This window comes from Chlorocebus sabaeus, chromosome 7 (genome assembly GCF_047675955.1).
Source record: "Chlorocebus sabaeus isolate Y175 chromosome 7, mChlSab1.0.hap1, whole genome shotgun sequence".
Classification (NCBI taxonomy): Eukaryota; Metazoa; Chordata; class Mammalia; order Primates; family Cercopithecidae; genus Chlorocebus; species Chlorocebus sabaeus.
Window position 1 is genome coordinate 117,899,029 of NC_132910.1, and position 27,659 is coordinate 117,926,687.

Genomic DNA, 27,659 nt, shown 5'->3' on the forward strand with positions numbered 1-27,659 from the left:
ACTACCACTCTCAGAGTCCTAGCATTATGACTTTAGAAAGACTTATTTTAGAAAAATTATATATTAACAGAATACTGTCTTCTAATAAAAAATAAAAAATAAATGTAGAAAATAAAATTAATATTTTCAATTACTACATCATATGTCACGTATTTGGTGTAAAATCACTATAGTTGTATATTTTTAAAATATGAATCTTTATTCTAAACAACAGATAGCAAAATGTAAAACAATGTTGGTTATTCATTTATTACCTACAAACCCACCGTCTGTGGCCCTATTTAAAATATTTCCTTTAATATCTCATTTTAAATCTTGTGGAGCATGTTAGACAATTTTTGAGTAATAGTTAATATAAATGTAAACCTATTTCAATAAGTTAATATGCAATTATAAGTTTTGGATCACTCATTTTCTGAACTATATAAAAAATTCAGTTTCAGATTGTCTCTGCTAACTAAGAATTGAGCCACAATGTTTTTCATTTCATGGAAATGCATTTTAATGCTAAGCCAAAGAAGCCTGATGTGTAAATGGCCTTCTGAGTTTTCCAGGTACTTGATGCTTTTACTCAATGCTCTGTCTGATGTGAAGACCACCCTGAGTCCCAGATCCCTAAGTATTTGGCAAACACGTTTTCATTCCTCAATACTTGTGCCAATGAAACCGCTTCTATGAGAAATTTTCCAATTGAAAAGATGAAGACAGGTCCCTTAAAACATTTGTCTTTGAATCACCATTGCCGAAAAGTGGAAAAAAAATAAACTGGTCAGGGGGAAATTTCTAAGAGTTTTATTTAATGATAAGTAAAATTAAAATGGTATAGGCCCGGTGCGGTGGCTCACGCCTGTAATCCCAGCACTTTGGGAGGCCGAGACGGGTGGATCACGAGGTCAGGAGATCGAGACCATCCTGGCCAACACGGTGAAATCCCGTCTCTACTAAAAATACAAAAATTAGCCGGGCGTGGTGGCGGGCGCCTGTAGTCCCAGCTACTCAGGAGGCTGAGGCGGGTGAATGGCGTGAACCCAGGAGGCGGAGCTTGCAGTGAGTGGAGATCGCATCACTGCACTCCAGCCTGGGCGACAGAGCAAGACTCCGTCTCAGGGGAAAAAAAAAAAAAAAAAAAAAAAAAAAAGGTATAACAACAACAACAGAGGTAACTTTTGTTTCAATTATTTGTAGTTAGATATTTTATTCATAGTTGTTCCCTCTGTGAGCAGAGATGTAATAGGAAATGTAGTTGGTTTATTTTATTTTGGAGTATTATTTCTCTCCAAATAGTTATAGACTCAAGTCACTTACTTTTAGGAAAATTTTTTGCAATTTAAGAAATCAGTAGAGAACAGTGACAAAGATCTTTGGCTTCAGAGTCAAAAAGGTCATCTCTAAGACTTATTAGCTATGTTATCTTGGGCAAACATCTTAAATTCTCAATCTAGTATTCCAAATTTAACTGGTCTTTACTTTTTTTTCTTTTTTATCTCATTACTCCTTGTTGAACTAAGCACATTTTTGATAACATATTTACCACTTGAGAATAGTAAACTGAATGACATTTGATTTAATTTTTGTTTATACATGTAGAGCTGCTAAAAATATGAGAAAATATTTCTGTAAATTTAGCATGATTTTATCTGTGAAAAGGAATAGTGATTATTTTATTAATATTTAGCAAGGAAACTTTCCTATAAAGGTTACAACTAGTGAGAATCTTAAAACAATGTTTTGATAAAGAAAACATTAAAATCTTGTTAACAGCTTCGAGTTATATTTGCTCACAATCACTCTTTTCAAAAATTGCATATGCTAGCTAATTATTTATTTGTATTTTGCACATCACTAATAATTTCTTCTTTGGCATTTTAATCTACAAATGAAGTGGATGAATATATTATAATTCAATTATTGTCTTGTTTGCTGTACAACAATCACAACTACTAGAGTCACCACTAAAGACAGAAGGGCATCTGCAATTTAGTTTCAATAAGCCAAGAGAAAGGTAAAATGGCTTTTGTTAATATTGTGCTTCTCAGACTGGGGTTCATTTATTGGGTGACATGACATGGAATGTTCCATGTTACTGGAAACGTAGTTTCCTGAACTTCCAACATACCAATTTTCTAAGTAATATTTAAAAATATTATTTTTAAATTAAAGCAAATATGTTTTTTGATTCTTAACCTAGGTTTTGATGGATAAGTAGAATTTTTCACTAGTACTAGAATGGAACAAAATGCAAAAGGCCTATGAATTTTAAATAAAAATGATATTTCGAAGATATTTCACAATGCCAACACTGAAGAATTTTTCAACTTGATATGGTATGGAAATGAATCTGTTTTCTGTGTTTGGAGGCTAGAAGAAAATCTTTCATGTCTTTATACATCCTATGTTCAAAAAATCCCCACTTTAAAGAGTTCCTGTTGCCCTACTTAGAATACACATTTTCCTCAGTTCTCATTTTCTCACTTAAATAGTCAGGTTATAAAATGTGGATGGATTCACCATCCATTACATAGAAGATCAATAATTTTGTACTGCATTACCTGGGAATGCAGGAGCATGTGCTTAGAACACTAGTAAATTGGGGACACTCAGACAACTGGGGACACTCAGACAATTACAATATAAAAAAATTTTTTTAAACCTTAGTGAATTTTGTATGTATAACTTTTCTAAAATAATGTAAAGTAGACATAATAGGGAAAAAAAAGCAGAACTTCATTGGAATTCCTTATATTAATTTCTCACTCTGCTTTCTATTTTGAATTGAATATGGGCAGTGAAGGGGGGCATCACAAGCTATTCAGGTAGCAGCACCTGCAAAGGTCTTTCTCTGACCTTGTGGATATCCATCAAAATCTGTCAAGGAGGCAACCGTAGGAACGCTCCTTTGTTTATGAAAATCATCAGCTTAGCAGGTTTTGGAAATAACTTCAGATCCTAGTCCTAATAATTTTCAGTCTCCTCTATCTTGACTCCCTATCATTCACAATTTGTTTATGCACACTTAATTTCTTATACTTATGGAACATGCCACGGTCTTTTATACCTCTATAACTTTGCACATGTAGATCCCTGTTAGGTATGCTTTCTTCCAGTTGTCCAAAGAGCAAACTCTGCTCATTCATCAAAAAACAGATTAAGTGTCATGGACTCCGTGAGGCCTTCATTGAATCACCTCCCCCTACAGATGTAATTTGCATGTACTTATCTGACTTCCGTTGTCACAGTGCATTGAATCATTATTCAACATGTCAATCTCTTCAACTATTACAAGGATTCTTCAGGGAGGAGATGGTATGTCTTGCGTAGTGGACTAAAAGTGGCATACATGATTATTTAAAAACAAAGAGGTCTTTTCCTCTTGATTGATATGTTTTCAATCTCAATGATTATTTATTATAAATTCTATAAATATTAAAAGATAAATGTGTGTATTTAGCAAAGAAGGACTTTAATTTTATATAGATGAATAATATTTGTTTTTGAAATATCATATTTTAGCAATTTATTTTCCAAAGTGTTTTCTCATACATTTGATTATCTGATATTCATAATAATCCTCTCATTTCCTGAAAAAAAACACATCATTCTCATTTTTAAAGGCTGAGTCATACAAATATATGACTAGCTGGAGAGCAAAATAGGTAAGTACAGAAGGCTCTCTCTCTCTATATATATATATATATTTTTTTTAATTTAATATCTGACCACATATTTCAGTTATTGCATAGACACTTCTGATTTATTGGAAAATGATAGATCTTCCATATTTGGGAAAACATGCTTAATCTAAGTTTAATTGCTAAACAATGAATGATTTTTTAAGTTCAACTTAAGTTCTAAATTATGTAATTGATAATGACAGAAATAATGATTAACATGTATTATGCACTTAATATACATAGTTGCATCAGCATGACCTGGATGTGAGATATAGGATTAAAGGAGATCATTTTGGAGCTTTAAGTTTTGACTGACCTCTGAATTTTGGACTTGCATGGGGCCTGTAGCCCCTTTGTTTTGGCCAATTTCTCCTATTTGGAATGTGTGTATTTACCCAATCCCTGTACCCCGTTGTAACTAGGAAGTAACTAACTTGCATTTGATTTTACAGGCTCATAGGAGGAAGGGAACTTGCTTATTTTGGATGTGATTTTGGACTCTAGACTTTTGAGTTAATGCTGATATAAGTTAACACTTTGGGGAACTGTAGGGAAGGCATGATTGCTTTTGAAACGTAAGGACATGAGATTTGGGAGGGGCCAGGGGTGGAATGACATGGTTTGGCTGTGTCCCCACCCAAATCTCATCTTGAATTCCCATGTGATATGGGAATTCCATTACCTGTAGGAGGTAACTGAATCATGGGGGCAGGCCTTTCCAGTGCTGTTCTCGTGATATTATATAAGTCTCATGAGATCTGATGGTTTTAAAAAGGGGAGTTTCCCTGCACAAGCTCTCTTCTCTTGTTGGCCACCATGTAACATGCCTTTCACCACCATGTGAGACATGCCTTTCCCCTTCTGCCATGATTGTGAGGCCTCCCAGGTACATGGAACTCTAAGCTCATTAAACCTCTTTCTTTTGTTAATTGCCCAGTCTTAAATATGTCTTCATTGGCAGCATGAAAAAGGACTAATATATGTGCATACTGGAATATAGTAAATATGGTACTTTTCATTTTAACAACACATAATGGCATACTTTTAATCAATTGTTTTAGTGAAGCAATTTTCCTTTGCTGAGCTATGAAGATATAAAACAGAAACTTCAAGATCTATTTGCATTACTATTTACCAAATTGTTCATGTTGCTATACTATGGTCAGTGTAAACATACTGACTCCAGCATCATTAGGCAAATCTCTGACTGCTATTATCTGTTCATCTGTTTATTCTGGCTTTCTGGAAAATAACGACAATAATACCTACAATACAGAGTTGTTATTAATATAAACAAACCCATAATAAATGATAAAACCAGTTCTAATATATGCCTTTACTAACCAAGGCACTACACTCTGGGTAATGTTCATTTTAGATATTTTAGTAGTTTTTGTTTTGTCTATTTGACATTTTAAAAAAAGATTTACTTTTTCTTTTTTGAGACAGAGTTTCACTCTTGTTGCCCAGGCTGGAGTACAATGGCATGATCTCGGCTCACTGCAACCTCCGCCTTCCAGTTTCAAGCGATTTTCCTGCCTCAGCCTCCCGAGTACCTGGGATTACAGCCACCCAGCACCATGCCTGGCTACTTTTTGCATTTTTTGTAGAGCCATGGTTTTACCATGTTGGCCAGGACTGATCTTGAACTCCTGACCTCATGATCCACCTGCCTCGGCCTCCCAAAGTGCTGGGATTACAGGTGGGAGCCACCACACCCAGCCAAAGATGTACTCTTATACCTCTGAATATAGACAGAAATCTGGATTCAAGAAAATTTTGATGATTTTAACTTAAACAATTTTTTCTATTCCTGTTGCTTTGATAATAGCACAAGTTGTATCTGTCTCAGTAAACTATTTAATGTAATTCAGAGAACCAATGGCCAAGAGACACATTTCTCCACCCACTACATCATAATAGAGACCAGAAATCACATTCAATTCAAAATACATTTAGAGTCATTCCAAAATTGATAAAGTACATTTTTTCCAATTTGCTTATGTACTGTCACTAGAAAATTATACTCTAGGGTATTAGAAATAGTGTGATAAGGTCAAGGTATTTTAGAAAATTAGAGTGATTTTTGAATTTTTTTCAAGCTACATGACAAAATACAAAACAAATGAAACATAGAACATTCGTCCACATGCCTTTAATAACTACCTTACAACATTTCGTTTGGCCACTACCCCTGTCTGTAACGAAGATGCTAGAGCACGATCTACACGTATGCATTTTCCAGATGTTTATTTACAGAAATGTTAATACTGCCACTCCGCAGCATGTGATTGAATTGTTTAAGTTTAGCATAGATGGCCTGGTGTCAGCCTATGCTCATTGATGGCAAAGTAAATGGCAAAGTTGCTCTCCTAGGCCTCAGTTCCTTGCTAGGGAAAATCAACTTAATGTTTTATTTTTGTCCATGGAATAAAACTGTGTACATGTGCAGTTCCTTCCTGTGTTTGTGCAAAAGCAGATGCAATTCTGTATCATATGGAGTCAGAATGCCATAGAGATATGTCACAGTTTATTAAAAATTGTAACTATTTTTAAATCTTTTCTGCTATTTAGCATCAAATACATACTTTTTGATAATATTAAATATTCTTGCTTTTTGTCCGGGCAAAAACTGCATTAATGATAACAGTATAAAAAAAGTTATGTGATATTACAAAATTCACTCTCCCCATAACCGAGAAAAGTCAAATATTTAACAAGAAAATTTTTCTTTTATTGTAGTCTTTCATTTTGTCTTTTCACCAGTATCATCTGCTACTTTATAGATAAAATGGAGCTAGAGTTTGAAACTAAACACTCTTGCCAGAAAAATTCACTTAAATATAATGGAGGAAATAGAAATATCTTTTCCCCCCATGATCAATTTCAACACCAATTATAAATCAAAACATCGTGGCTTCCATATAAAAACATTCAACTACCTTGTATTACCAGTGTTTGCTAATGAAATCCTAAAATATGACACATGGTGAATCTTGAATCTTTAGAAATTTTACAAAACAGCACAAAATAGATAACATATCACATCACAATACCAATAAGCAGTCACCACAAAAAATTGTAAACATCAAGGTGGCATTTCATCACACAGATGAGTTAATCTATTGCACTGTCACAAGACTGCTTAATTTAAGTATTTTTCTTTTTATTATGATGAAAATTGAAACACTATAATCCTACACTACAAAATGCTATGGTAATATTCAAGCAATTGGAGTACATGATTTGATACCAAATTATGTTCTCAAAGGCCTCATTTCTGCTTTTGATTTTATGAGTGTAGCTGCAACCTTTATTGAATTGGTTGAGGATGTCTTCCAAGATGTAAATTTAGAAAAGGTTTTAAGAATATATCAAAGCATAACATCATGAAAACACCCAATAGGTAGTAGCTGTAATGGTTTCAGTATTGTATTTGCTGTTACTACTGTTTTTACGTAGTTTAAAGAATAAAATATCTATAAATAACATTTGTGGTTATCTTTTTTAAGTAACTTTATAGCATAGATTATGAATCCAGTTGTCTCTCATTAGTATTTTAGATTCTCCAGAGTTGAATGCATAACACTATAACAAGATTAGCAAAATAGAAAAAAAAGTTTTGTGAGTAATTATGATTGCAATTTTGTTTGGGGTACTAAAAACACTATCATTTTTTAAATTCATGAATAAAACTTCAAGTTACTTAATATACATCAGATTATTTGTCTTCTCAATAACAATCATTTGGTTTTTCCCAAGTGATTGTTCTTAACATTATACTTTTATTATAAAATCAGGTTTAAAAGTTATCTTAAAATACATGCTCTTCCAGAAAAAAATAAAGTCTACAAATTCTTTTCTGTAATTTTACACACAGAGAACGAATCTTAGGGTGAATCTCAGAATGAACCACTTGAGTCTTAATAGCAGTTCACCAGTGTTTCTTCTTACCTAAAATGTTTCTCATTTTTAGAAAGTTTGAGTTCAGACAAGACGCAGTGAAAATCCTTTCTCTAGGTTTGAAAGCTTACCTTGGGGCAGCAAATTTCTGTGATGACTTATGGCAGAAATCCAGCAGCCTACTGTTGACATTTTCATAGTAATTATAGATCAGGAGTTGGCTGCTTGGAAGAGCAAAAACATGTTGTATATGACATGGCAAACCCTTGTTAATATATATTATATATGTGTGTTTTATATATGTTATATATATTATATAAAACATATATATAACAAACAAGAGTTTGTTTATATATATTATAAATATATATATTTTTTACTGTGTATATATATTTATTTACTATATATATTTACCATAGTTCAAACACGATAGTAAAAAGTTACAGTGTTCTTGTAAAGTAAATGAGAGTTTAAATGCAAAAATCAAAATTTAGGAAAGACTGTCTAGAAATTAAAAATGAACATGTGCTCCATAACTGCCAGGCTCAAAAAAAAAATTTCTACAGAAGATAAAATGTTGTGTTATCAACTAATAATATTAACCTGGGTTGGGGTATTTATACTAACTACTAACTCCTATACTTGGTCTGCAAAGAATGGGTTACAGTTTGCTTCACTTACCCATATTTGAATGTTTTATGACTATTCCTTCTGCACTTCTGGAGTGCAAGGTACAGAACTCTTAAGGAACATGGCTCTTTCCACTGCTGACACCGCCTTTCAAAAAGTGCTTCAGGGACTCATGGAAAAGACAGGTTGCATGTGACTATAATAATCATGGAAGAGGTCATGGAAAAAGGAAAACATAAAAATAAGTCATGAAAAATGAGAATGAGATAAATATGAGGGTAAAGGCCGCCTTTTCTAGATGAACAACTCACTGTGAGGAAGACGCAAAAAAAGAAAGAGCAGCAAATGTGGCATGAAGATAGGTGATACCTGATTTGTGTAAAGAATGCATGAAAGAGGGGTAAGGATAAGAAAGCAAATATGGTTTGGAGGCAGGTAGTGAAGAGTTTTGGATTTGGGAATGGGAAATGTGGATGTTGTGGGGTGTTGATGTTTGAATAGAAAGCTCTTGGTGAGACCTGTCTATCATCAGGAACATCCTGGCTACCTGTGAAAGAGCTCACACTGCAGTATTACCTTGATGAATTTCCCACCATCCATGATCTGGCCTTCAGCCCTAAAGCCTCAGAAACCTTGTTCTGTCAGCAGAAAACATGTGTTGGGAAGACTGATACATTTGCTTCCTGAGGCTGAATTACATTAAAATCAGAAATTTGCTGGGTGAGCGTGGAATTGAAGAAAGAAAAAACTTTGACCTGTACATGTTGTAGAGCATCAGAGTAATGTTAGAAATGACCACTCTCTTTTCTTAGCACTGGCAAAGCTTGCCTGAGTAAATGATCTTTCTCTGTCTCACTTCAGCCTCCTTCTGGTGAACAGCCTCCCTCCAAGTATATGTTACAATATTTGAAGAGTCTCCAATAGACTTAGGAATCACATGATCTCCCTCTAACATAACTATACGTATATATAAACTGATCCATTATGTGGAGTTTGCAGTTTATCCCACCGAAAAACAATACCGTTCACAGATTTTTGGAAGGCAACTTATAGTTGGAGCTACATGCAATCCTGTAATAAATTAAATCCTGTAATAAATTAAAGGATGAATGGAAATTTTCAAACAGAAGAACAAGATTGGAACTATGATGGGGGAAAAAATAATTGATCATAAAAGCATTATAGGTGCTTGCAGGCAGGGAGAAGCCTGAAAACATGAAGGTTATCTACAAGACTAGCCTAAGGGATGGATAATGAGGATCTGGCCCAAACAAGAGTGAACAGTCTTGGATTTGAAAAATACTGCAGAGAAGACCCTGACAGGATATGCAAGTATTTGATTGGGAACACTGAGGAGGAAGACAAGAGTCCAAGATATCATCAATAATAAACTTCCTGTAATTGCGAGATCATTTAAAATTTTTTTTGCATAGCTTTAAGGGATCTGTTCTGTAGAAATGATGGCATTGCAGAGCTCACTTTTCCCTACATTTTAAATAATCACAGCTGAGAACTGTGAATTCTCTGAATATTATACATAATTTTTTGTATATCTAAGTATTTTCTGAAAAAGTGTGACCATAGATATCCTCAAACTCTGAGTTTCTGCACCCCAAAATAATTAAGGATTTTCGGCCCAGAAAATTAGCTTTGAAAAAGCATCAGTTTAATACATGTAGAAACACTTTATTAATTAGGTTGCAAAAGTAAACACTCATAATTGAATGACAATAGTACAGAGAAATCCTAAAATAAATATAAATAAGATCAGAGAATAGAGATAAACGACTTTGCCAAACTAAACACACATACGAATTGCCTTATCCAATGGCTTTGTTAAAGAACAAAAAACAATTTGTTAAACACTGTGAAAAAAAAATTTATATGGCTACGTTATTTGCCTTTTATTAATGAATGTAAACTTTAAAAAGAAAACAAAAGTTCGTTAAATAATAATTTGAATATCCTTAACAAGTCGGACACTTTTATTTACAAGGTTTTTTCAGTTAAAAATTATAATACAGTTGACTTTCTGTATCCAGGAATATCACATCCATGCAGTCAACCAACCACAGGCTGAAAATGCCCAGTAAAAAAAGAATGGATGTTTGCCTCTCTACTGAACAGGCTCAAAATACCCAGGAAAAAAAGAATGGATGTTTGCCTCTCTACTGAACATGTATAGATTTTTTTTTTTCTTGGTATTTTTTCCTAAAAAATAGAGTAAAGCAACTATTTACATAGCATTTATATTGTATAAGGTATTATAAGTAATCTAGAGGTAATTTAAAGTATATGGGAGACTGAATGTAGGTTACATGCAAATACTATACTGTGTTATACAAGGGACTTGAAGATCCATGGATTTTGGTATCTCTCATTGTGGAGGTGTCCTGGAACCAGTTCCCCATGGATACTGAGAGAAGACTGTATATGAAAATATATCAAAAACCTAAAAAATATGCTACTGCAAATTTGTATAACATATGAAATTCTATTCATATGTTCTTTACACAGCTTATTTTGATTACTAGGTGATTTAGCCAATATTTATTTAAAAAGAAACTTGGTGGTGGATATATAACTTGTGCCCAATTTAAAAATCAATCTGAAATACATATTTTCACATACTGAATGGTAATACATGATATAGATATTGCAACATTGCTATAAAAATAAAACTATGGATTTTTTATCATACCATCTAGGAGAAAGTTATTTAAATATACAGTTTCATTAAAGTAAAAAAAAAGTTAAACCCACAAACCAAAAGGATTTTAGCAAACAACAAACACAAATCAGAAACATCACAGTATAATCCAAAAATAAAAAGGTGAAAACTAAGTTATCAAAGTCCAATAACTAAGAACAAACTTTTTAAAATTACAACTCCTAAATCATACAACTACCTACCACTTACAAGAACTACTACTACAAGAACATGAGCTTTCTTATGTTTCTAACACGGCACATTTCTGAATAGCACTTACAAGCTATTCAGGGGCACATAGGCTGAACGATCAGAAATCAGGGAACTGCCTTTATCTCAAAAATAATCATGTGTTAATAGCAAAGTAAGTGTCTGAGATCCTCAGTAAACATTAACTTGGCCTTAGATGATGTTTTGACGTTTTACTTGACTTCTGATCCTAGTTCCAAGAGTAGCAAATGGCACCAGAGGTGCTTTTGTCACCTCTGAGGCTGATGCTAAGTTTCCTCTAGAATCCACACATCAGAGCAAACAGCATATTCAATAAAGAGGCACTCCTTCCAAGAATAAACATAAGACTTCTTGTAGCAAAGCCAGGTAGCTTTCAACTACTCAAAGCAAACAAAGCAGTTCTGAAATTAGATGTCCAGATCTCCTTCACTGACCTAAAAACTGCCTATGCTTCTCAAACATATTCAAAACTTGGTTCACGTATACATTTAAAAAATTTTTAATACATTTTATTCTCTAAAAAAGTGGGATATTTTTCCTATATTGACTACTAATTTGTTATCTGAATTAAACATGTCATTCCCATAGACAACCTTCCCATTTAAAAATTTTTTTATCTAGAAAAATATGTAGACTAAAGACAAAAAAACTTAATTCTGAAATAAACAATTTTAAATGACAATAACATTAGCAAAGAAAGTTAGCATACTTAATCAATAAGAAATACCAAGGGTAATGTACTAAACGTGTGGTCTGTGTACAAATACTCCTTTGCTTAGTGTTACTGTCAAATTTCACAGCTTCCAAACTAGCATTTCCCTAGTTATCAGTTTGGAGTGTGCCTTTAATTCACAGTTTCAGTAAGTACAATGGTTCTTTAAAACTATAAAGTGTATAACATCCCAACTCCAAAAAAATATATTTTATGTCAAGGAAAAATGGCTCAGGTAATACTAGGTTAATGCTGTTGATACAATGTTCTAGAAAAGTTTTGCCTCAGGAATTGTTCATTTTAGATGAATCTGACTGCCTTAGGGACATCTGAGGAGAGTATCAGATGTTGCCAAGGGCACCTTAGGCAACCTTACTGGAAGACTAGGAGGTTGTCTATAATTTCACACTATACTGTATGCCATGAAAGGCTATAAATATTGTCCTGATATTCTAAAACTGATTCTCAGCAGATGCTAATACCATGTGCCAAGGCAATTAGCAAGCTAGTATTTCAGAGTATCTTGCCTATAGTACCCTATGTAAATATTTTGAAAGTCACAAAGTAGCTTGGTAATAGAAAAGTAAAAGTGAGCTGTGATTAAGGGACTATCAAATTACTACTTTTAGGAGGTATATCTAGTATTTTACCAGTATTCAGGCACACAATGCCATGCAATGTTTTATACATCAGAAGACAATTAACTAGATTGAGTTGTGGAATTTTTGGTACCTCTCTCCTTCCTGCTAAATGAGCTTCTACTTTTGCTAAGAATGAAGAATTAACAAAATTATCTAGACCACTCAACATAAAGATTTCAAGTTGACTGAAAGATTCATTTTAATTTTCATCAGAGAATATTCCATATAACCATTTATTTCACATAAATACTTAGTATAAAATTTAGCATTAAGTTCTCTGTAACTTAAAAATAAATTACAGAAATCATATAATTTTAATTTACTCAAATTTACTCTATATTTTCTTCAGTGTAGCAGGAGATTAATTTTTCTTTTTTGCTAAAAAACTTCAAAACAGAACCCATGTTCAGTGTTATTGTTCATAATACCTTAAATGAAATTCTAGATGTAGAGAACTTCAAAATATATATAGACAACAAAATATTCTTTAAAACTTACATATATTCCAACCTATCTTATATATGATAGGTTTTCATTTTTGTAAGTCAATAACATTACATCTCTCTTTGATATTCAACATGGCAAACAGAAAACTATGTTTTCTACTAGGACAGAGATTGCCACGTTTTCTCAGAACCCATTCAGCAATGGTTACACTTATGTTGTGTGTGTTGATTACCTATGATGATAAGTTGTGAATCCTAAAATTTAATTAAAGAAAATAATTCCTTTTTCCAATTTACCTAATTTGATAACAGGAAGAAGTCAAATTCTCTTCAGCGAAGAAAAGGAGGGGGCGGTGGCACCACTGTAGAAATTAAAAATTAAGCACAGTAACACTTAAAAAACAGCTTCTGAAGACGTTAAACTTCTAATCCAACCAACAGATACTGTTAGAACTTTTTTTTTTGTTTTTTTTTGTTTTTGTTTTTGTTTTTGAGACAGGATCTCATTCTGCCATCTAGGCTGTAGTGCAGTGGTGTGATCACAGCTCACTGCAGCCTCTACCTCCTGGATCAAGCAATTCTCCCACCTCAGCCTCTCGAATAGCTGGGACCATAGGCATGTGCCACCACACCCAGCTATTTGTTTTTTGTTTTTTTGAATTTTTGCTGAGATGAGGTCTAGCTCTGTTACTCAGGCTGGTTTCAAACTCCTGGCCACAAGTCATCCTCCCACCTTGGCCTCTGGAAGTTCTGGAATTACAGGCGTGAGCCATCCCACCCAGCCTAGTATTTCTTTTAACAGCTATTTCTGACCACATAAGATATTCAGACCTGCACTTTCATATCAAAAAAGGTCAGTAATAAAAATGCCAGTAATATGCTGTTGCCAAATATAGTACCTCTATAGGGATAAACATTACTATTTGAACAGTATGTGATTTGAAACTACTGACATTTGTAAGACTAATGAAGGACAGGTAACTAGAAGTTTCCTACTGCAGCTTCAAGATATGCTGATCAAATTATAGCAAGATCATAGTGATTCTGCATAAAGGACAATAAATTCTAATACAAATTACAAACCTTAATCAATTTCTTGGTCTAGCAGGTAAGAAAATAGACAGTCAATGTGACCATTTAAAAGGACCAAACTATATGTCAAACGATAGAAAAACAAGCCACATGCAATGTGCCATGCCCGCAATCTCAACACTTTGGGAGGCTGAGGCGGGAGGATGGCTTGAGTCTAGGAGTTTGAGACCAACCTAGGCAACAAAGTGAAACCCCAGTCTCTACAAAAAATTTTTTTTAAAAAAAAATTAGTCACACATAGTGGCATATGCCTGTAGTCCCAGCTACTTGAGAAGCTAAAGTGGAAAGATCGCTTGAGCCCAGGAGTTTCAGGCTGCAGTGGGCTATGATGGCACCACTGCACTGAAGCCTGGGCAACAGAGCAAACTGCTGTCTCTTAAAAATAAATAACATAATGTAATACAATACAACAAAAAAAAAGCAGTTTGAGCTGTCTGATTTAAAGTGGTCAACTGTTAATTTTTAAAAACATGGTCTTTAGAGTTAGAGAGTCATTTCAAACTTCACTGATTTTGAGCAGGTTGATTAAGCTTGGTGATACTGAGTCACTTTATTTGTGAAAGAAGATTAATAATCTACTTTTTTGATTGTTAAAAGATTTTACCAAAAAGAAAAACACATAACCCAATTAAAAACAGGCAAAGGACTTGAGCAGACATTTCTTCAGAAACGATGTACAAGTGGCTAACAAGTATATGAAAACATGCTCAACATTACTAATCATTAGGGCAATGTAAATCAGAACCACAATATCAACTCACACCTATTCAGATGGCTACTAACAACAACAAAAAAATGTAAATTAACAAGTGTTAGCAAAGGTGCGAAAAAATTGGAACTCTTATCCATTGTGAGTAGGACTGTAAAACAGCATAATCACCATGGAAAATAATATGGCAGTTCCTAAAAAAAAATTAAAAATAGAATTATCAGGTGATCCACCAATTCAACTTCTGAGTATATATCCAAAGAACTGAAAGCAGGATCTTCAAGAAATATTTGCATACCTATGTTCATAGCAGCATTATTTACAATGGCAAAGAGGTAGAAGTAACCCAAGGTTTGTATTGACAGATAAGTGGATAAATGTAAAATATACATACAATGGAATATTGTTTAGTCTTTAAGAAAAAGGAAACCCTATCACATGCCATAACATGGATGAAACTTGAGAACGTTATGCTAACAAAAGCCAGTCACAAACAAACAAATACTATTGTTCCACTTATATATCTAAAGTAGTCAAATTTGTAGAAATGAAAAGTAGAATGGTTGTTACCAGGGGCTGGAGGAAGGGTGAAATGGGATGTGGTTAAATGAGTATAAAGTTCAGTTCTGCAATGAAAAAGTTCTGGAGGTTGGTTGCAAAACAATGTAAATATACTTGACACCACTGAATTGTACCCTTAAAAATGGCTAATATAGTAAATTTTATGTCATGTGCTTTTTACCACAATTAAAAATTATATATATTTATATATAAACATATATATTTTATATAAACATATATTGAATATGAATATGTAAATATATAAACATATATAATATATTACATATATGAATATATAATACATTTATATATGAATATATAATAGATAACATATCTATATATGAATATATGATATATCTACATATGAATATATATCTACATATGAATATATGATATATCTATAAATGAATATATAACATATTTATATAAATATATATTATGTTTATATGTAAATATATATTTATATAGAGAGAGATATTATATTATATATAGAGAGATATTATATTATATAGAGAGAGATATATTAAGTGGGATAATATATTTAAAGTGCCTAGCATATAACAGAGACCCAAAACAGCATTGACAGATGAGAAAGCATTACTCTTCTATGCTTAAGGACAAAGTCTTTGGAGCCAAAATTCTACTACTGGAGACAGCCCTGACTGATACTTACTAGCTGTGTGATCTTGGCCCTGAGTTTCCTCAGCTACACAATGGATTAACAGTTGCACATTCCATATGGGGATATTAATAATTAATACATTTTTAAAAACTAGTCAGGCACAGCGGATCATGCCTGTAATCCCAGCACTTTGGGAGACCAAGGTAGGAAGATCACTTGAGCCTAGGAGTTCGAGACCAGCTTGGGCAATATAGCCAGTCCCTATTCCTAAAAAATTAAATTAAAAGTGAACTTATAATAATCCTTGCATGTGATATGCCATATTAAAGTGCTTGTTATTATTACATTATTATCAGTTTCTAGACAAGGAAGAGTCTGTCATTATATTTTTATTATAAAATTTTTAGGACTTAACCTCACTTGATATTTTGGGTGAGTGCATTTTTGCCATCATCATTCTCTATAGCCATAGAGAGTTAAATTTCGAGTATCCTATTCACATATAATATAGACTATTTGTGGATTTAGCTTATTTTCAAAGGTAATTTGGTTAGAAAAACAGTCATTGATTAAATTAAAATCTTTTAAAATTATTTTCATCAAATATCTAGTAAAGTTGTATTTACTTTATAAATTCTGACACCATAGTTTTCTAACACATATTTTTTCATTTTCATTATCTTTGCCATCTTGCTTACTACATACATGTTTAGCGCACTATTAAAGACATTGTATTTAAACTTAATTACCATGGTTAGTTGGAATTTTCAGATAATAAAATAAGACAAAAAGAGGAATCCATCCATAAAATACTATGGAAAGTTAAAATAGAGTTCATTTTTCCTTGAGTATTCAAAACTGTAGATAAAGATGTGGAATGATTTTATTGATGAAATGCTATAACAATCTGAAAATAGAAACATTAGCATATAGTTCATTCTAAATCCACATTAAAAAAGCTTAAAAGAATGCTGTGGAAAAAGAAGCAATTTTTGTATACGTCACTTGCTATTTGATTGTATCAAATAGCCATGTATACCAAATGTAAGTTCCTTTGCTAATTATGTCAATAGTAAACCAAGCTACCAAATGTTCAAACCTAACAAAATATATACATATATATACATATTTTACAGATAAATGCAATAAAAATGGTCTTTAAACTTCCTTTTTTTTGTTTATTTTTTTGTTTTTGTTTTTGTTTTTGTTTTTGTTTTGAGACCTAGTCTTGCTCTACTGCTAGGCTGGAGTGCAGGGGCATGATCTCAGCTCACTGCAACCTCTGACTCCCTGGTTCAAGCGATTCCCTTGCCTCAGCCTCTGGAGTAGCTGGGATTACAGGCACGTACCATCACACTCAGCTAATTTTTGTGTATTTAGAAGAGACAGGGTTTCACCTTGTTGGCCAGGATGGACTCGATCTCCTGACCTCAAGATCCACCTGCCTTGGCCTCCTAAAGTGCTGGTATTAGAGGCATGAGCTACCACACCCGTCCAAAACTGTCTTTTCTATATTGAAATAGCACATTTAAATAATCAATAACTTTTCTAATCTGACATCTATGAAAACAGAATACTGAATTTAATTATCTCTGTTTTACAATAAGAGTGATAATATGGCTTAACAGTATCCAAAACGTACAAGCCACATATAAAAACAGAAAGAATCTACCTCATACAGATTCTTAAGATTATTATTACTTATTCAACATGATGCTTTTAAAACCAATAAATGAACTAATGAAATATAACGGTGCTATTCCTGAAGGAGGGAATAAAAATTTTTATTAGGCCATTATTCTTAAATTCTAAATAGAAAAATCTGCAATATATATTTGGAGGTCGGAGACAACATTTCTGATTCAGACCATTATTTCCTCGATAAAGGAAAGAGCTTGTGAGCAGAAAATTGGAGGCCAGATGACTTCTGGTGGAAGAATATTAGGGAAAGCATCAATCCTTTGGGAGAAATGACATGACTGTAAGGGGAAAATAACTGTATGAAGACTTTTTACCTACCCTTTTACGTTACATATTTGTATACCATATTATTACTATTATTAATTTAATTATGTGTGGGTAACATATTAAGCAAAATTATATAATCATCCCTTGCAATATAATCATGCCACGAATATATATGAAAAATGATAAATAAATATGAACGTTTTTCTTTAGCAAGTATGAAGGTGGAAAAATCAAGGATCTCTCCAAAACACAAAACCTGATAGAAAGTACAATTCACCATCTCTGTTTATGATTCAGTTAAGAAGCTCAGGCATTCTAATTGCCAGTAATCTCCTATGTCAAGAAAAAAAATATATATATATAAAGAGTAAAGCCTGTATGGGAATTCTGGCAAATTCAATTTGCTGCAGTTTTAATTTCCTAACTGTCCCAGAGATAGTAGAACCAAAAAGATTATTTTCTTTGCTTTCAAGCCTAAGAGCTGCATGAACCTGGCAAGGGTGTCACTGCTAGTACTATTTCAGCAAAACGTTGTTTGTATTAGTGGTACTTTCCTTTTTCTGCATCCAAGGAAATACACCAGTAACAGCAAGAGAGTATCCTGTTCTTTAAGAGATGTGAGAAGTAAATTCTGATTCTTGCCCACCAATCACTATTAATGCCTTAACACAGGGAATTCCAGACCCATGACCAAAGATCTACAGCTCAAAAAATATTTTGCAGAAGTCATGCTAAATGATTTCACTAAAGGAAAATAGTCTTGGTATGTAGATTCAGGCTCTCCTTAACATGATAGCTTTTTGGATACTCTGCTTTGGTTTTGACCTTCGAAATTTCCTTTTAGAAATTAGCACACTACTACTTACCACCAAACTCCTACAATTAGAACAGTAGGTACTAGGTGTTGTAGTTTTGACCAAGCAAGCACGACTCAAGCATGTCCATCATGGCTAAGAGGATAGTGGGATAATATGGAATTTGGAGGAAAGATTGATTAGGGAGGAAAACAACTGACAGGCAATGATAAAACAAAATTCCCATCAGAGGACACAGGGGTGGAGACAGAGAATATTTTCAAGAGATGTTTCGATGATTGAAAGAGCATAATCAGATCCATAGTTACCAAAATTTTCTCTGAGTATTGAGTATTGTTTGCTTTCTTTTAGTGTTGAATATTCCTATTAAAGATTAAATTTCCCAGTATCCCTTGTAGCTAGGTGTTGACATGTAACTAAGTTCAGGCCTGTGGGATACAAGTAGAAGTAATGTGTGATGACTTTCAGGTGAATTCTGGCACAAGGTGATTGTCCTAGATTTTCTCTTAAACGCCTCCTGTTAGATAGGAAATGACCATTAATAGAGAAGCTTGCTTGAGGGAGTAACCCAGAAAGCCCAGGCCTGGACACCCACTTCTTGATGGTCTCATGCTTGCGAAACAGAATTCTATCATTACTCGGGTACTCTGATTCAGGGTCTCCTTTCTGCAGGAATTTAACCTCTCTCTAACCAATGCATTGGCAGTTGTAAGTGAGGTGGAAGAGAAAGAAAGAAATCTGAACTGTCGGTAAAGTATCTGGATTTACCGATACAACCATTAATTGAAGTTCACTAGTTGAAGAAGAAAAGGAAGACACTAGTGCTTGATATTATCTATTAGGCAGCAAAAATATTTAAAGATGTTAGAGCAACACAATTATGTTGTCAAAGAGAAACTATCGAAAAAAGAATTGAACCAATTGGCCACGGGAGCACCATGATGCATGTCATTGTCATCTGCTGTTGACCATTCTAAAACTGGACATGATAGCTTGGACATGGCATTTCTATTTTGGCATGTTTTGGAACTTATAGGACTAATGTGGTTTAATACTTACAACTTTATATTTTATAAAAATTGAATTTTTACTTAAATCACAAAACTAAACTTGAAGTGGTCAGAAATTGAACTGGCCAATAAAAGGCAACACAGCTCTAAAAAACCTTTAGGTAAGGATTTTTCAGTTGGCAATGTATTTTGAATATAATGTCATCTCATTTAATAAGTATTTTCTAGTGAAAACTCTGAGACAATTATTGTGGTAATGCTAGGTGAATTGTAGGATTGTGGAGAGGAAGGGAGACGACAATCTGTAGCTACAGGGAGTTCACAGTGTCATAGGGTGTCCAAATCTGTAAACTAGAAGAAGTAGAAAGAGTAGAAAAGATGAAATGATTTTCATAAATGAAAAAAGACATATAAATACTCCAGGAGCTTATAGAACTTGGATAGTATTTATAGAAGTCAAAGATCAGTCTTTAAAAATAAGTACATAAAATGAAATAAAATTATGACCCAGATCCTGAAAACCAAAGTTGTATAAGAACATACAATGTCACTCTGAGTCACAATCATAAGATCTAAAAGCATCCAACCCCAAAGTCTTACTGTCAGAGTAGCAAAATAAATGCTCTATAGCAGCACACGATGTTCCTTTTGTATAGCTAGCTAAAAAGTTTAAATATATAATCCCAAACAAGCTGTAAGAAACAGAAAAGCACACTGTGTCCACACATGTAACAGTAAATGAAATCATCTCAAGTTATAAGATGCGGAAAACCTAACCAGGAAAAGAAAAAAAAAATAAAGAAACCTAACATGTCTTAACATTTTGGGGGTGGGTAGATGGATGTTGGCTTTCTACTCAAAAAACCTATAGCACAATATATAATTGCCTCTGTATTCAGATTATTTAACCTGTTATCAATTTGACATACACATATATAACACATATATGTACATATACATTTATGCATGAATCTACACACATAAATACCTATAAACATAGACAACATACAGAGACAGAGTCATTTGTTTCTCTTACTTTCACTTTTACACTTAGTTACACTTTTCGTCATTGATTGGAAGTTTTGAGAGCTAGAGAGTTAAAAGTATGGCTTGCTTCTCTATAATTTCTGTTAGGATGAACCCATGGTAAATCGACTAAAGTTTTGTGATCAATTCATACCTCCTGAGAGAATCTGATAATGTGATACCAGCTCTAGCTAAGATTCCCTCCAGAAACAAGCAGATCAGCGGACATTCTCTGACCTGCCTTCCTCCATCATGTGATACCTGATGACAAAACCAAACTTAAATCCTGACTGGCAAGCAGGGTAGTGGTTGTAGTAGCAGGTTTAAAAAAATAGGAGTGTGGAGTTTGTACTATGATCACCGCTTAACTAGGGATCAAGATGACAAAAACAAGAGTCAGGATGCTGCCAGAGCCTAGCCTCTTGCTGCTGTAGTTACTCACTGGCCCCAGAATTGTCCAAGATTGCTTACTGCTTCTCTTAAGAGGTCAATTGCCTCTCTCTATTAAATCTCCCCATGACTTAAACAATATGAACAATAGTCCAATAAAAATACTATTGCGTGCTACAGTCTTCACTAGCTCTGATCTGCAAATGTATATACACTATATTCACAAGCTTTTAAGAACTAAACACAGTGCTCATAATCACCAAAAAAGCAAAAGAAAGAGAGAAAAACACTCATGATAATGCACTCAATTAACTGTGAAGAATTCCTAAGAAATGCCTATGTTCTCAACTATAGTGAAATGTAGGTAATTATTACCACAGTTACAAATTTGCTTCATAGTGAGAAACACTGAAAATGTACATTTTCATAAGAATTGGATATCCATTATGGAGAAAGCATTCTTAAACAGAGAGAATAGTAGTTCACCTTATTAAATATATCCAAATTATTAATAAATCTTTAACTTTATTTTTGATACATATTGTTGAAAAGTATAATGGTAAAACTTTGTTGCCAGAAAGGAGGATCCCTCAACGGTAAGAGTATGCCTGTAACTCAAGAAATATAACCAGGGCACATTATAAACCTAAACAAAGTACTGAGAGAGCATTCCTTAAAGATTCTCATTGTTTGAATTTTAATGATCTGTACAGCCATAGAATACTTTATTTGGAGTAGATACAGAAACAAATGGTTGTATTTACTTTCTAACAGCAGCAGAAGTTGATAGACCCTTGGGAATCTTTACTCCTCTGTAGCCCACTAAGTGCCAGGAAATATCCCTCACCATCATCTACTAGCTCTTAAATAATCTGTGCACTTAAGAACCTCACCTTTGACGAAAAAGGCAAATAAAAAGAAAAAACAAATTAAGAATGTTCTACCTACTACTCAACACCCGTAAATCAGGTATTTTTTAAAAGTTAATTTATAATTTGAGTGACTCTGAGACATGTCAGCCTGTATTTTATATTTTCTCAATATTCTACATGTCCTTTAGCTTACATTAAGGTTAAATTTGTAAAGTTAAATTGTAGAAATTTCTTATTGCATTAAATATATCTAAAGGATATTAAACATCACTTAAAGAATAAATGTAAACTGAAGTTGATTATGGTTTCTATAACACTAATGGTAACCATTCCTTAAAACAAAAAGTTCAAAATGAGCCCCAGGTATTTTTATTGAAAAACAAATTTAATTTAATCTAGAACTATTTGAATTTCCATTAAAGGGTATAATCCTGTTTTTATTATATGAGTTACTTAAAAATTAGCATGGCCATCATTCCTCTTTTTTCTGAGTTTTTATTATATTGATTCCTAAATACAATATTTGAGGGTTTCTCATATTTTATCTTTTTCTATCATTCCTAATTACTGCATGTATTTCAATGAAATCAACAATAATTTTGATAATGTTGTTATACCATGCATTACTAATTAATTCACTGGTTCGAAATTCTATACTCATTTATTACATGATAAAGGGTATGGTTTAATTAAACTATAAAATACAAATATTTGAAATATGCAATACATAAGCCACTTGAGCTAATAATTCAGTTTCCTCATAATGATCCTGATTTCCAATTCTCCTAATATATTCACAAGAATGGGATGTATGAATCCTTTACTCCTGCTCTGGGAGAAAGTAATGGTAGCCCCACAAGTTTTCCACCAAGGAATCTTGTATACTTAATTTTGTCACTAATGACAGAGCCCCCCACCAAAAAAAAAAAAAGCATGTAACCAGTATATCTACTGAATATATAAATATATACTATTGTCGAGAGAGTTTTTATTTTATTTTATTTTAAAATCCCATAAGTATAACCTAAGTAAAGCATGCTGGTTCTATCTACTGTACTTATGTTTAAATGTGTTGACTTTTCTATATCTTTAGATTAAGTGAAACTTTTATGCTTTCCTAAAACATAGATATTAAAATCTTTAACAGAATTTGTATACTAATAACCACATACATTAATAATTTTCAAAACAGTGAAAGCTCTTTATGCCTATACCATTAAGGGTCCTACACTCCAAGAGTCCTTCAAAAGGACAACAAAGGTACTTTATTCAACAGACATTGCTAGCATAGGGTAGTCAAAAATACTGGAGGTTTCTCCTATGTTAATACCTACTCATTATAAGCTTGTTTCTCCTGTGTTAATACCTATTCATTGTAAGCTTGTCTTTGCTTTCATCGCTTCTCTAGCATTTATATTGAGGAAACTGAGATAATGAGCCTCAATGGCAGTACTTCTTATGCTCACCTACTCTCATGTAATTCTACCCACTCTCTTTGTTCCTAAAGCTTTATTGTAAACCAATTATATTTACATATTTATATTACAAATAAAATATATAAAGAGTAGCATTTATTTTTAAAATTATTCAATTAAAATATAACGCTAAATTGTGTTTTTAAATATTATTTAAGATAGTTTTCAAATGTATTTCAAAAGAAGGAACAGTTCAAACTTTCATTAAGGAGTTACTTGTAAAACAGTGCTGATTATGTAAAACAGTCAGGAGGAAAAAACTAATCATAAGGATTAATCCGAGCAATAATTATGCTGGTGCTTCCCAAGGCTTTTTTATAAATAAAATTAATTATATTTTATGGGAAAAAAGCACAAAACAAAAGTACTTCAGTTAAATTGTTTCTCAAATAAGAGGTTCAGAATTTCATGTTTCTTTGCCCTCATATAAAGTGAGTACATAAATCATTATTTGCGATATGAATGCTCATGCAGAACATTTAAAGGTAGATTCATGCAGTATAGTATTATTTCAAGTAATGTCTTATCACCACGTGCTTCTAGCTGAAAACCAACTGAAAAAATAACATCCTGAGAGCTACAGAAAAGATTATTAAGCTAATGATTCCCCAAAAGGGAAAGAATATGCATAAAAAGCAGTGGGGTGGATGGTGCAGATAAGGATTCTATATTATGCATTCGGAATTATTATTTGAGAAACCACACTGTCTGCATACATTTTATCATGTTAATAATAAGCAACAGGTAGTTCAAGGATTTAAAAAATGATAGCATTTATCTGCTCCATTCCCTCCAAAAGTCATCTTTACAAAACGGTAACTGTCTTACTAAAATGGCAATACTAAAACCTGATGAAAGTTTTTCCAATAAATCAGTATTATATTTTTAGGTATTGCATAGACTTCAAAACAGATATTTGCGTAAAATGTATCAGTAAATCCTTTGAAAAATTTATGTACAATTTTGATGAACTTTTTCCTTGAGATCATAGAGCAATACCTGAAAATGATATAGCAATAAAATACTCTGTCTCTATAGAAAGTGACTCCATAAATTCTAGCATATTTAGTTCTCTAGTAGGCAAATCAGCTTGTCTCAATAGTTTAAATCAAACACATTCACGAACTGCCTAAGTCACTCAATAATTCAATAAAGTAATTTGAATAAAGTAAGAGAAGATCAAGTTATTCAACAATTAAAATACATTTTAGAGAAGAAAGCTTTTATCTCTGCTCTCGTTGAAGATAGTAATACTCTTACAATTCTGCCAGCGAGGAATCTTGTGTAGTTGATTTTATCACTATCCAGCAGAGCTAAAAAACACACCCCAAAACAAATAGAAAACAGCATGCAACCAGTATTATCTACTAAACATATCCCATTGTTGAGAGGTCTTTCAAAAATTCATTTCTAAAAGATTTTAAAGCAGCCATTAAATAATGAAATGACATAATGTCAAACACTGTTCAAATACTGATAAAATGTTCAATTTTTTTTTTGCCAAATGAGGGCGTGATAAACAAATTCTCTTTAGGTTTAGGAATATCTCACTCACTATCCTTTTTGCTTGTACTCAATATTAGTGTAAACTTAAATATGCAAGGGGTATGTTTTTATAAGGGCATACCACTTATATGCTTAAACTTTGTTCATAAAGTATGTAGGCAAAGTTCTCCATTAAATATTCTCAATCAAATGACTAAACTTAATTTTAAAGTAAAAATTTGTGTTCCTTCAGTAATCCCTCTGCTAGGTTTGTCTTGTCAGCTACTTCATGGAGAGGTTGAGAGAATGGGTTAGAGGAGGCAGGATGAAATCTAGCCTAGGCTCCCATTTATTTTCCCAAATGGTGACCGAATCAGAGCTGATGAAAGAAGTTAACTCATCTCCACGTAGTGCACTGCAGATGTACTCCACGAGAAATTCTCTCAAATGTCACGGTAAGTATTGGCAATGTGTCTGGGAATCACGCTCGCTCCAGTTCATGCGTTCCGTGCTTTAAAGGGTGGGCTGGGGGGGTGGGTATTCAGCCATCTGGGCGGCCTCCTCACTGGGACAACTGAGTTCAAGGCTTCCAGTCGTACCGCGCTCTGTACGTGAGCAGCTCTTACTGGGCTCCATTCAGATCAGGTGAGAAAAAAAAAATGACTGGCAACTCATGACCACTGGCTTCAAGTGTCGAAACCTGGCTCCCTCTTATTAACCCTTTTGAAAACTCCCCAGGGGAGTCTATGGTTTAACTCTTTCATCCCTGTCACCTGCAACCCTCCCGCCCTCGCATCCCCTTCCCGCAGATTTCAAGGCAGTGATTCATTTTGGAATAAAATGTAATCAAATACATTGCAAACATGTTCTGGATTAAAGTCATGTTGAAGCACAAATCTGATCGACAATTTTATGTAATCAGGAGCAGTTCAACGAGTCCCTACTGGTGCCGCCAAACATCCTCCCACTCTCGGAGAGCGGGCATTTATAAATCTTACATCTTCCTACCTCCTCCCTCAAATTCCTTAATGGACCATTAGCGACGGGATCGATCCTAGTTACTTTAGTAGCGATACATCGCAAAGGCACATCTGCTGTGTTTACCAGTGCCAGCAACACCATTCAAAAGTTGAGAGGGTAGAGCCAGCACTTTCTAACCTTTGTGGGCCGGGAGGGGGCACAGGGGAGAGCAGGGTGGGGGAGGAAGAGTGGGAGCCTTGTGAGACCTGAACTCCTGTGCATCCTAGAAGCAAGCCCTTGAACCAGGTGGGAGGGGGCAGCGGAACTGTGAACTTCTCCGGCAGCCCTGCGCCGTCGCACTTCCCTAAATCTCTCTCCTCAGAAAACGGAGCCCACTCCCCACCCACACCCGGCCACCGCGGCCCCCGCCACGGAGCAGCGCGCGCGTGTGCCCGGGGATGGGGGTGCGCGGCACTTACGTCTCGGAATTTGTTCCACTGTCCGACTTCCTTGTCATACTGAGAGATTGTGGTGAGCCATTGTTTATCATCCAGAAAATTACCGCCGTCCGACCGCCCCCCGGCTGCAGCCACCGCCGCGGCAGCTGCGAGAGACTGACTGCACCAAGCGGCTGCACACACACACAGTACGGCTGACACCTTGAGCATCTGGGAGAGGAGACACAACGGGGATGGGGGGCATGTCAGTGTCAAATAAGGGGTACGAAGCCAGGGGCGACCCTGGAAAACATGCATTAGCAACGACGGGGGTAGAGGGAGGAGGAGACAAGCAGAGGCAAGCGTGTCCCCTCCCCGCAGGCTTTACCCCCAAAAGCCGGGCACTCACACACACGCAGACACAGAGGAGAAGAGGTGGGTATAAGGAAGCAAGCCCCAGCCGCAGCAGCCCGAGCGGGCAAAAAAACCGCTTCCTGGCACATCACCTTGTTGTGAGCCAGCACTGTGCTCGCAGCTCCTGCTGGAAATGCAGCCCTGCTCTGCCAACTCGCTGCTTTCTGGAGCTGCTGCACGCGCCGCCGTCTCGAGCCGTCCACTCAGCTCCCTGCGCCCGGCGCGCTCCCCCCATCTCCACCCTCCCTTCGCGCGCGGATCTCCAGCTTACTCCCCTCCGTTCCCCCTCCCTCCTCGACCTCCGTTTTTTTCCTCTTCCACCTCCAGCTGCAGTTGGCTCCGGATACGACGCTTGGCTGGAGCCAGAGGACGAGTTAGCTCCTAGCTTAGGAATCCTTATCTGCTTTGTAACCTCTCCCCTCCAGAAGAGGTTCTCATGTTCGCGAGAGAGCCTGCTCATTCTCTGCTCCTGGATTTAACACAAAGCGTACTATCTCTCGCAGTCGCCTCTGCTCCACAATTTCCAGGGTTGTCAGGCAGACGTGAGAAATGAGATCTGAGGACAACTTTATGCATCAACAAATAAGAATACCTGGACTTCCTACCCTGTAAAGCTCCTGGACTCAGCTCCTCCCTAAAGAAAGGCCATCTATCCACAAGGTCTTGGGAGATCTGTTTAATTTCAGAAAATTTAAAGTTTTCTGTGAGCTTCCGGATTATTACCGAAAACAAACTTTAATGTTAAAGGTTGCAGTTTCTTTCTTTCTTTTCTTTTTTTTTTAAGAAGAAGCATAACCAGGTAGGGCGTTTGAGAACACCTATATCTCCTACATACTCTAGTTGCATTTTTCCCTTTATAAAAACTCCCTAGCAACTGTA

General features: G+C 34.7%; 1 protein-coding gene across 1 annotated transcript in view; it reads right to left on the bottom strand.

Moving 5' to 3' along the window:
• Positions 1-27,023, bottom strand: part of SPOCK3 (SPARC (osteonectin), cwcv and kazal like domains proteoglycan 3) — a 495,024-nt gene extending 468,001 nt beyond the window's left edge. The window contains exons 1-2 of the mRNA XM_008000219.3: positions 26,873-27,023; positions 26,409-26,597 (exon numbers count right to left, since the gene is read on the bottom strand). Coding sequence (XP_007998410.3) covers positions 26,409-26,597 — 189 coding nt within the window. The 5' untranslated portion in view covers positions 26,873-27,023. The remainder of the gene's footprint in view (positions 1-26,408; positions 26,598-26,872) is intronic.
• Between the last annotated feature and the right edge of the window lie 636 nt (positions 27,024-27,659).